The sequence below is a fragment of the Scylla paramamosain genome, chromosome 17 (genome assembly GCF_035594125.1).
Source record: "Scylla paramamosain isolate STU-SP2022 chromosome 17, ASM3559412v1, whole genome shotgun sequence".
Lineage (NCBI taxonomy): Eukaryota > Metazoa > Arthropoda > Malacostraca > Decapoda > Portunidae > Scylla > Scylla paramamosain.
This window is the reverse complement of record NC_087167.1, coordinates 8380001-8392500: the sequence shown is the minus strand read 5'-3', so window position 1 is coordinate 8392500 and position 12500 is coordinate 8380001. Positions and strand designations below refer to the sequence as shown.

General features: G+C 39.5%; 1 protein-coding gene across 1 annotated transcript in view; it reads right to left on the bottom strand.

Annotated features, from left to right (window-relative positions):
- The window catches only part of LOC135108603 (uncharacterized), a 171230-nt gene that overhangs the window by 81221 nt on the left and 77509 nt on the right, over positions 1-12500 (bottom strand). The window contains 1 exon segment of the mRNA XM_064019762.1: positions 4358-4458. Coding sequence (XP_063875832.1) covers positions 4358-4458 — 101 coding nt within the window.

Genomic DNA, 12500 nt, shown 5'->3' with positions numbered 1-12500 from the left:
TTTCCTCTCCCTTCTCATCTTCCTCTCCTCCATCATTCACTTTTTCCTCTTTTTCTCTTATGCATCCAAGTCCTCCTTCCTCCCTTCCCTCTTCTTTTGTCCATCATTCTATTATTTCCTTCCTCCTTTCTCTTCTTCCTTCCTTCCCTTCTTCTTTTCCAAGCATCATAATCATTGGAGTTATCGATCTATTCTTCTTCTTCTTCTTCTTCTCCTTCTCCTCTGTCCCTCCACCAATACCATGAGACAAAGCCACTTGGAAAAACAGGAGGAGGAGGAGGAGGAGGAGGAGGAGGAAAAGCGGAAGTGACTTGATGGAATATTCCTCACTTCATTATTATTACTGTCATTATATTCTCATCATCATCATCATCATTACTGAAATCATTATAACATCACTATTATGTACTGTTTATGCAAGGGCGTGTCTCAATACAAAAGTTAGCACATGTAATTAACTGTAAAAACATCCTTGCCTCTTTTATTTTTCTATTTAATGGATGGAATTTGTAATGGGGCGGGTATATTGAAAGGGTTAAAGTGTAGGAGTAAAGGAAGGTCTTGTTATTTTCTACCTTGCTCCTCCACATGTAGTTTTAGTAGTAGTAGTAGTAGTAGTAGTAGTAGTAGTAGTGGTAGTAGTAGTAGTATAAAATTCAACAAACATAAATGGAACTTCGTCTCTTTTTTCCTATGTATTATTATTATTATTATTATTATTATTATTATTATTATTATTATTATTATTATCATCATTCATTATCATCATCACTACCATAAGACACCACATTTACCTGTCATTAACCAAACACACACACACACACACACACACACACCTAAGAATTTCAATGATCAACACCATTAATTCATTACCCATTACATCTTTACCATACTCTCTCTCTCTCTCTCTCTCTCTCTCTCTCTCTCTCTCTCTCTCTCTCTCTCTCTCTCTCTCTCTCTCTCGCCCCGCCACACATCAATACGGTAAGTGGTTGCCGCCAGCACGGGTATTGTCCCCACGCCCGCCCACACCTCACGCTGAGAAAGGTCAGGGTGCGTTGTCCCCCCCACCCTCTCTCTCTCTCTCTCTCTCTCTCTCTCTCTCTCTCTCTCTCTCTCTGAATCTTCTTAAGGTGTTACGCAATTTATCTGAAGATGTTAATTAAGAGTTTCGAGAGAGAGAGAGAGAGAGAGAGAGAGAGAGAGAGAGAGAGAGAGAGAGAGAGAGAGAGAGAGAGAGAGAGAGAGAGAGAGAGAGAGAGAGAGCACTTCACTTTCTTGATATTTCCGTTGTTCTTCGCTTTCCCTCATTTCCCCCATCCTCTTTCCTCCTCCTCCTCCTCCTCCTCCTCCTCCTCCTCCTCCTCCTCCTCCTTCTCTTCCTCCTCCTCCTCCTCCCTTCACCATTCCCCGAACTTGCCATTAGGGTATCACGTCACTTTGTGTTCTTCTTCTCCTCCTCCTCCTCCTCCTCCTCCTCCTCATTCCTTCCTTTCTTGACTTCCCTTCAGTATCTTTTCAACTCTCATGATTCTGAAAACTGGAAGTAAATGAAAGTGGGAAAGGAGGAGGAGGAGAAGAAGGAGGAGGAGGAGGAGGAGGAGGAGGAGGAGGAGGAGGAGGAGGAGGAGGAGGAGGAGGAGGAGGAGGAGGAGGAGGAGGAGGAGGAGGAGGAAAGGTAAAGAAAATGAAAGAAGATATTTTTTCTTCACCCTTCTTTCCTTCCTTTTTCCTTCCTTCCGTTCTTCTTTACCTCCTCTCTTCCTTCCTTCCTTCCTCATTTTGGTTCCTTGCTAATAACAGAGTGTCAACAGAGAAGGGATGAACAAACTTATTTTCTCTCTCTCTCTCTCTCTCTCTCTCTCTCTCTCTCTCTCTCTCTCTCTCTCTCTCTCTCTCTGCCGTTCTCATCGTCATCTTCACATTCTCCCACACTGCATTCTTCTCTCCCTCTCTTTCTCCCTCTTTCTTTCCTTCCTCTCCTCCACATACCCTGCGGTTTTTTCCCCCCTTCCTTCTCACCTATCATCTTCCTTACCTCTTCTTTCTTCCACCTTTTGTATTTCGTCGTCTTTCTTCTTTTCAATATCCTTCCTTCCTCTCCCTCAATCTCTATTCTTTTCTCTATTCTCTCTTTCTCTCCCTCCTCTGCTCTTTATTCTTGCTGTTCATTTTCCTCTTTCTGTTCTCTTATTTTCCTTCTCCCTTTTTCTCTTCCGGGTCAACTCATCTTTTTTTTTCTCTTCCCTCTTCCCTTTTTTACTCTCTCCTCTCTTCTTTTCCTTTTTTTCTCACTTTCTCTCCTTTTCCCCTCTTCCTCTTCGCAATGACATCATCTTTTCCTTCCTTCTTGTCTCTTTTCTTTATCTTTGTTTTGATTTTTTTCTCCTCCTTCTCCCTTTCTTCGGTTTCCTCCTCCTTTTCCTTTTCCTTTTTCTTCTTTATTTTACTACATTTCACCTTTACCTTATCCTTTATTATCTTTCTCTACGTATGTCCTTCTTCTTCTTCTTCTTCTTCTTCTTCTTCTTCTTCTTCTTCTCTTCCTTCTTCCTCTTCCTTCCTTTCTTGCATATCTCTTCCACTATTGAGAATAAAAAAAATGTTTGCTTTTTTTTATATATAATCTCTCGTTTTTTATTTTGTCATTATCTTATATTGTGTATCATCTTGCTTTATTTATTTATTTATTTTATTTATTTATTTTTTTGAGGGCAGAGCATATTTGGTTTGTCTTATTCTTTACTCGTGTTTATATATATGTTGCGTTATACTTTCCTTTATTTTGTATTAATTTTTGTATCTCGTTCGTTGTTAATTTTGCCTAAAGAAAGCTTTTCCTCGTATGTATTAAGACTAGTGGTAATAAATAAACGTTTCAAATGTTTCCAATGTTTCTCTCATCCTTTCACTAATACACCCATCACCACACACCACATTCCACCTTTACCCATTCCTTTATTCTCCCTCCCTCTTTCTTGTTCTTCCTCCTCTTCCTTCCTTTCTTACGTATCCATTAAGTGTTTCAAATGTCTCTCTCACGTCTTCGCTAATACAACAAACCCTTTCCCATCACCACACACCACCATTCCACCTTTACCTATTCCCCTTTCCTCCGTATGTCCTTATTTTTCCTCCTCTTCCTCCCTTTTTTTTACGTATCTCTTCCTCTCTTACCCTATCACCACACACCACCACTGCAGTAAGGTTCACCCATTACTCTCAATGTTATCAGTGAAGCATGGCAGGGTGACCGTACGCCCTCTGTCCACGCTCAAATCCATGGCAGGGTTTAGTGACTCTTATAAAAACCCTCGGCGTTTGTGCATGAAAGCGTCCAACTTGAAAATATTGCTTAAATTTCCATATTTAAGTTGCTGTTGGTGGTGGTGGTGGTGGTGGTAGTGATGAGAAGTTTACAGATGATGATAAACTTGTTGATATTATTGATTGTGTGTGTGTGTGTGTGTGTGTGTGTGTGTGTGTGTGTGTATGAGAGAGAGAGAGAGAGAGAGAGAGAGAGAGAGAGAGAGAGAGAGAGAGAGAGAGAGAGAGAGAGAGAGAGAGAGAGAGAGAGAGAGAGAGAGAGAGAGAGAGAGAGAGAGAGAGAGAGAGAGAGAGACGGACAAATATCCTTTTGATCCTAATTTTTCACAGATGTACACTTCAAAACCTCAAAAAAACTCTTAATGACCTCACCTTAGTTATCACTTACTCTACTAATTCCTCCATTCGTCAAGAGAGAGAGAGAGAGAGAGAAAAAAAGTTTCTTATGATATTACGAAAATTATCATTCCATTTTCTTTCATTTCATATGTTCGTGTTTATCAATGTTCTCTGTTCTTCCTGTTTTTCTTTACCTTTCTTATTTCATTTTTCTCTTCTTCCTCTATTCGTAAGGCTCACTAACTTATCATAAACTTATTATCACTTTTATTACTTTTATTTATTATTTACTATTTTTATTACTCTCTTTATTACTCTTTATACATTTATTCCTTCTCCTTCTCTTTCCCTTTCAACCCTTCTCTCATTCCCCTCTTCTTCCCCCATCATTTCTCCATCTATCCCCTTTTCCTTCCCCCTACAACAGGCTCCCCTACGAATCCTTGCACCTCCTTCATTTATTCCTTCCCCTTCCCTTTCCTTCCATTCCTCTCATGATCCCCTCTCCTTCCCCATTACTTCCCCATCCATCCCCTTTTCCTTCCCCCAACAGGTTCCTCACCAATCCTTGATCCTCATCTTTCTTTCACCTGCCCTTCCCTTTACCTGTCTTTCTCCCCTCACTACTGCTCTCCCCCTGTTCCTTCTCCTCCCTCCACTCTCCCTCTCCCTCTCCCTCTCTCCCACTCACCTCCAGGGGCACGCATTTCACACACGAAGGCGTTCTTGGCGGCGCAGTTCCTGTCGTTCCAGTACAGTCTGTCAGTGGTCCTGGATCCTTTGCTGGCCCGCCTGGAATGAGGGAGAGAGATGTTGGCTTGAGAGGCATTGAGAGAGAGAGAGAGAGAGAGAGAGAGAGAGAGAGAGAGAGAGAGAGAGAGAGAGAGAGAGAGAGAGAGAGAGAGAGAGAGAGAGAGAGAGAGAGAGAGAGAGAGAGAGAGAGAGAGAGAGAGAGAGTATTACATTATTAGGTTAAAGTTATATTTTATCTCCGTTTAAGCAATAATGCATAAAAGGACAGGAACAAAGCAAATCGGGTATTAGGATTCAATTTTAGGATTGTTAAAAAGTAGAATTCCCGAAGTAATATTAAAGTTTTATTTGGTATTTCTCAGACCTCACCTAGATTACGCTGTGCAGTTCTGGTTCCCATATTGCAGGAAGAATATAGGATCAGTACAAAGGAGAATGACTAAAAGGATACAAGGGATGAAGGGTATTCATTACGAAACGAGGATGAAGTTTTTAAATTTACATTCTCTAGAGAGGCTTAGGCTAAGAGGGGACCTGACAGAGATCCATAAGTGATATAGGCGATGTAACAAGGGGAACATAAGCAAATTTCTCGGGATCAGTAATCAGGACTGAACAAGAAAATAATGGATTTAATCTTGAAAAGTTAGCGCTAAGAAAGAGATAGGAAGGAAATGGTTCTAAAATATGATGGTAGATGAATGGAATGGACTCAATAAACAGGTCGTTGTTAGGAAGCTTTAAAGATTAGCCACATTTATGGATGGGAGCGAGAGGTTGAAATAGATGGGTATATATCTTATAAGGACCGCCACGTGTAGGCCTGATGGCTTCGCAATTTCTTATTATCATTGGCAATCCCTTTAAAAAAACAGGAAGAACTGCTAGTCCTTTCATCCAATCAGAGCACACTTCGCCACTGTAGCCAGCCAATCAGAACACACCTTGCCACTGCAGCCAGCCAATCAAAAGACGTACTCTTGACCAATCACATGAGCACCTGTCACCAACCAATCAGTAACCACCTACAGATACCACCTGTCTGTCGCGGCCAATGCACACCTATCTGTCCGTCTCTCTCTCTCTCTCTCTCTCTCTCTCTCTCTCTCTCTCTCGTGTGTGTGTGTGTGTGTGTGTGTGTGTGTGTGTGTGTGTGTGTGTGTGTGTGTGTGTGTGTGTGTGTGTGTGTTTGTTTGTTTGTTTGTTTATGTGTGTGTGTGTGTGTGTGTGTGTGTGTGTGTCCAAAGGATTGATATGCCCTGCTATTCATTCATATATTTTCCCAAGTAAATTTTAATCCTCTTTCTCATTCACAAATACAAAAATACGAATCAAATTCAGAGAAAAATAATAATAAACTTTCTTATCGGGTTTTAGATTTTCTAGTTCCTCCTCATTATTTTCTTTTCACTTTAATAAACAACTGAAGAAAATAGACTTCCTTCTTTTTTTCTCTTTCTGTTTTTATATTTATGAGAGAGAGAGAGAGAGAGAGAGAGAGAGAGAGAGAGAGAGAGAGAGAGAGAGAGAGAGAGAGAGAGAGAGAGAGAGAGAGAGAGAGAGAGAGAGAGAGAGAGAGAGAGAATGTAAGTATAGAAAACACTACCTTGCTCTATTTTTTGTACTCAATTTAATCAAAGTAAATAATTCTTCACCTTTCCCCCCCTTTGTCTTTTATATCTATTCAGAAACATACAAAAAAAAAAAAAAAAAAACAGCCTTACTCCAATTTATATACGTTCCAATTAAAGTAAATCTTGAAATAACACGTATCATTCTCCATTCTTTTCCTTCTCTTTTAAATCCACCCACACACACACACACACACACACACACACACACACACACACACACACATACAGAAAATGTAAATGATGCAAAACACAGCCTAATTTCCATACCCTTGTTTTCCTCCAAGTTTCCCCAGACCCTGGAAAGGAGACTGAAAACACTGCGACTTTCTCTAATACTGGCGGCATACACCCTCACTTCGCCTCACTTCCCCTCGCCTCGCCTCGCCTCGCCTTGCCTCGCCCCGCCTCACTTCACTTCACTTTCCTGTGCTTTGATGCTCTGTTTCTATTGCTTATGTACGAAAAGTCAAGTTCAAACTATAAAAGAAAAGAAAGGAATGAAAAAAAAAAAATGTCTAACTTCGTATTCTTATAACTGGGACGCTTGACAGAGAGAGAGAGAGAGAGAGAGAGAGAGAGAGAGAGAGAGAGAGAGAGAGAGAGAGAGAGAGAGAGAGAGAGAGAGAGAAACTGCCTTCGTGTGTTTTATTATTATTATTATTATTTTTACATTGGTTGAATATTCATGTGCCTCTCTTTATTAGCACTTTCAGACTTATTTTCAGCATTCCTTCTTCATGTGTAGAAAAAGAATCACAGAAAAGAGAGAGAGAGAGAGAGAGAGAGAGAGAGAGAGAGAGAGAGAGAGAGAGAGAGAGAGAGAGAGAGAGAGAGAGAGAGAGAGAGAGAGAGAAACTGGCTGCCTCTACTTTTATGTAATACTTTGCTTGAATAATGATTTACAAATTTTCCTCATAGCCAGCACATTTTTGGTCTTTTTTTTATTTCAGCAGACCATAGGGAACACCAGGAGAACCTGTTTTCTTCAGTTTTATTACTTTTCAAAAAAATTTTCTTTATATTTTAGTTCAATACTCGCGTTTTTTTCTCCATCTACACTTTTAGACTTAATTTCACATTCCCTACTTCATTTACACGGACAAAAATAAATAAGTAAATAAATAAATCCATGAGAAAACAGCCTTCCTATATTGCTTCTTACTTTTTTTTTCAATTTCCCTCTTTTTCATCTTCTTTTTCTACCTTTACTATATCAATCTATTTTTCATTTTCTCTCTTCCTTTTTTTTTTCCCGCTCCTACTTTCGAAAACTGCACAATACCTGCAAGCAAATTACAACAAATTATTTACATACATACTCCCGCTAGTGTTTTGTAATCACGGCTGCCTTACCTTCCTTCCTGGTCGGGGTATTTGATTCAGGTTGAGAAAAATAACCACCACCACTTTGAATGTTTGTTAAATTACCGCCCGTTTTCTTTTATATTACTTCTCTTTACCAATACTTTGAAGTCATTACTCTTCTCTCTCTCTCTCTCTCTCTCTCTCTCTCTCTCTCTCTCTCTCTCTCTCTCTCTCTCTCTCTCTCTCCGCGCGTCAACAAACGTAAGTCGAAGTATTAAAGAACTTTCCAAGGTTTAAATAGATCGCGACTTTGAATTCTCTCTCTCTCTCTCTCTCTCTCTCTCTCTCTCTCTCTCTCTCTCTCTCTCTCTCTCTCTCTCTCTCTCTCTCTCCAATAAACTTTATGGAATCTTACTGACTTTACATATTTTTAGTGTAGAGGACATAACTACTTTTTTTTTTTTTTTTTTTTGCCTGTTTCGTCTGTTTATCTGCCTGGCTGTTTATGTTTATCTGTTTGCACGTCTCTCTCTCTCTCTCTCTCTCTCTCTCTCTCTCTCTCTCTCTCTCTCTCTCTCTCTCTCTCTCTCTCTCTCTCTCTCTCTCTCACAGAAGCATCATAATCCTTCCATATCTTACGAGTGACACAGAATAAACACAAGGAAGAGACGTATGGGTGAAGGAAACACGAGATGGAGTCTGGTAGATCTTCACTTCCCCGTCCCTGCCCCTCACTCTGGTAATCCTGCCAAACACACCATGCCCTGCTCAGTTCTAGTCACGCAGAGGCCAGGTAGTCAAGGTCGCCCTACCTCCACCTGGCCCTTGGCGATCATTACGGCTCGATAGATAAAGGTAAAGGGTTAAAGGCAAGGGTAAAGGGTCGATTGCCTGCCCGTCCAGTGAAAGGGTTAACTGTGATATTTATAGGTTACGGTTAAGAGAGACAATTTGAATTCTTACGGTTGAACTTTCTATATTAATTACTATTATTATTATTATTATTATTATTATTATTATTATTATTATTATTATTATTATTATTTACAACGCACGCTACAAAATTTTGCGATAACACTAACTCTTTTTTTCTACAATGCACGTTATATAACTTGATTTATACTACAATATTTTTTTCCTTAGAAATTCGTTAGAAAACACTAAAAGCTCTTTCCTACTTTCATTAAATTTTCATCCTATGCAACACAAACACACACACACAAAAAAACACTTATCACAAACTTTATTAACTTGTCCCTTTAAAGCAGCTTTTCAATTTCTTAGATTAGTTTATTTCAGGCACATTTCTTTTTTCATAATTCTTCTTCATCATCAGCTGATTAGTCCATCTCTATACGAGGTCGCTGTTTTTGATGAGCTACCTCCAATTTCCTCTGTCACGTGCCATGTCGGTATCTAGTCCCTTCTCTCTCACGCAATCTTTCCATCTAATGTTGGGTCTTCCTCTCTCCCTCCTTCCTTGCACTTCCATACCCAGGACTCTCCTCTTATCACTTGCTCTATCCCTTCTCATTACGCGCTCGTACCATCCAGGCCTTGCTTCTTGTGTCGTCTTCGAAATCTCTCCCACCTTCACTGTTCCTCTGATCTTTGTATTGTTCATTCTGTCCTCCCTCGTCACCCCACACATCCAATGCAGCATCCACATTCCTGCTACCTCCATCCTCTTCTCATTTACTTTCTTCACAGGTAATGCCTCTGCTCCGTACGTTTTGTAAACCTTTCCCTTTAATTTCACTTGCATTTTCCTGTCACATAATACCGTTGATACATCCCTCCAGCTCCTTCATCCCCCTTGGATCCTTCTAGTTACTTCCTTATCATCATTGCCATCTACTGATATGGTAGATCCCAGTTAGCTGAAGGCATCCACTCTCTTTAGCTCCACTCCATCCAGCTTGATGCTTTCACCTCTATTCTATTCTTCCTCTGTCTTTGTTCTGCTCATCTTCATCCCTCTACTCTCCAGTGCTAACCTCCACTCATCCAGTCTTTCCTTCATTCCTTCTTTACACTCACTACAACATCATCTGCATGCATCATGTCCCACGGTGTCCCCACTCTTTTTCATAATCATCTCTACCAAACTTATTTATTAATTTACGACTATACATTTTTTTTTCTATTAATGAATAAAAACTCTTCCTTACCACGCACGCTACAAATTTGTCGATAAAGAATACAAATTCCCTTCTACAGTCACACACAAACACACACACACACACACACACAAAAAAAAAAAAAAAAGCTTTATATAACCAACGTTTAAACCATTACAACAGTTTCTCAGTTCAGTGCATTACAGTCACGGAATTAATTAAAAGGGAGAAGTTAATAGATACAGGAAAATAGAGCCTTGAAACTTCATCCACTGCGTTCCCTCCATTTGTAAAGACCTCAGACACACACACACACACACACACACACACACACACACACACACACACACACACACACACACGTCTGATTTCCTCTCTCCTCTCCACGTTTTCTCTCTCCTTTTAGAAAGTTCAACGCAACGACCAATATTCCCTTCACTGCTTCCTGTTTCCATTTCCTGAGCCGCCGCTGCCATCTGTGTCTGGGCCCGAGGAAGGAAAACTGACACCCCACGTTTTCTCTTTCATCTCTCTCACATTCGTTTTAATCCACGCGTCCCAAACGTGTGTGCAAGATCTTTGTTATTATTTGCTTCTGTTATTGTTGTGTGATTTCAACGACGTGTTTAATTTATTTTATTTATTTGTCTATTTATTTTGTTTTATTTACTTATTTTGGAGGGAGTTCTATTTTATCTTATTTTTTTACATCTTAGGCTGGAAAAGTTTACAATTAACTCTACTTATTTTATTTATTTATTTATTTATTTATTTTTTGTTAAAGTCCACGCTACAAAACTTTACACGCTATATTGCACATTTTTTTTCTCTTTCTTTACAATCCCACGCGGAAAAGTTTAACCTCCACACTACAAACTTCCTCACTCCTTTACAACCCACGCCAGTACGTAAATAACTTCGCATTTCCCACTGTAATCTCTCTCTCTCTCTCTCTCTCTCTCTCTCTCTCTCTCTCTCTCTCTCTCTCTCTCTCTCTCTCTCTACAACGCACACTACACACAAGTCTTAACATTCCACACTCCAGAACTTTTTAAATTTCTTCACTTCACACACACACACACACACACACACACACACACACACACACACACACACACACACACACACACACACACACGCACACGCACGCACGTCAACTTTTATTCATATATTTCTCTTTCAATCCACTATAGAAATTTTTCCACAAACCTTCCTTATAATTCATTGCTTTCCTTAGTTTTAATACACTTTTAGCTCAATATCTTCTAAGTTCACATACTTTATATATCTACCCATTTATTTACCTATTTTTAACCTTCGTTTTTGGGGATTAGCACCTCAAAGGACCTTTTTTTTTCTGTCCCTTTCTCTCTCTCTATTACCTTTGGCTGTTACCCCTCTTACATAAAAAATCTATCTACCTATTTACCTATTTTCTCTTTATATGTACCACCATTTCCCTCTGTACAGGCAGCCTACACAACACCAGTAAATTCTACATACAATCCACGGCAGCCTCTCGCTCTGTCCCGTCTGCCTCTGCGCTCCCCCTCCTGGGCCTGGATTCACTCACGCCTAACACCTTTTCCTCCCCCACAGATGCAATTACTACTGAGTGTGGGTGGCGGCTCATGGGAGAGAAGGGGGACCAGAGCTCTTACCTGCAGTGTGCCTTGTGTGTGTGTGTGTGTGTGTGTGTGTGTATATTATGTGTGTGTGTATTTTCAATTGTAACCATTTTATTTTTTACCTAAAGTCAGCTGTGTTTAATGTTTATCTATTTCTTACGTATCTTAACTTGAATTGTCTTTGTCTATATGTTAAAGAAATCAAGCATATCGACTATGGTTCTTACATGTGTTTTGGCATTTTTTCATATATTTATTTATTTATTTATTTTTGCTGGTGGTTTACCTGCAATATGAGGACTGCCACCTTTAATGGGCCTTTGTCTCAGTCTTTTTTCTTTTTTTTTTTGTCGCTCTTAGTCAGAGCTCTTCTTACTCAAAAAAAAAAAAAAAAAAAAATCACGTATTTTATCTGTGACCAAAAACACTCGGTATGTATCTACCTGCATTCACGTTCGTTCACCTGTATATGAAATCAATTGTAACGACTTAGTTTCATCTGTATTTTCTCGTCATTTAACACAGCAATTCACGAGTTTGACCGATATTCACTCTTTATCTACCTGTGTACACTCTCATTCACCTGTCCTCAAGTGTATTAAGACATCAACTACAACGATCTTTTTTTCAGGTATTTTAATCAGTATTTTTTCGTGATTTACCTTAAAATTCACATATTCAGACGAGATTCATCCTTTATCTACCATTAGTCACGTTCATTAACTTGTCCTCATGTAGAACTCAACCAATTTTGTATCGACCTGTTTTCGTTTTCTCTTCGTATCTAAAAATGCAGTGTTCTCCTATTACCTGACCTACACTGCCTCTCACTGATATTAATACACTTGACTTTCCTTCGAGAATACCACCTTTACTCACCATAAACCCATATTTTTTTCTCTTCGTATTTAAACATGCACAGTACTCTTATGTAATTCAACCTACACTACCTTACACTGTCGCAAACACACTTGATTTCCCTTCCAGAGTATGACCTCCAATCTCATTATTTTTTTTTCTTTTCATATTTAAACACAAAACAGTAGTCTTATGTAATTTAACCTATCTATTCACCTGCAAGTAGGGTTACCTTGACTTTTACCTATTCACACACACACACACACACACACACACACACACACACACACACACACACACACAGTTCAGTGCTCAAGTAAAGCTTCACGTGACGCCCCAACCACACATTCTTTCCAAAAACTGAATCTCGAGTGAAAATCTGTAAAATACTATAAAGGCTTATTGGCAAAAAATCCTTCTCACGCGTCGACACACACACACTCTCTCTCTCTCTCTCTCTCTCTCTCTCTCTCTCTCTCTCTCTCTCTCTCTCTCTAACTATTATCAAAATTTTTTTTGTAATTTCAGAAATTATA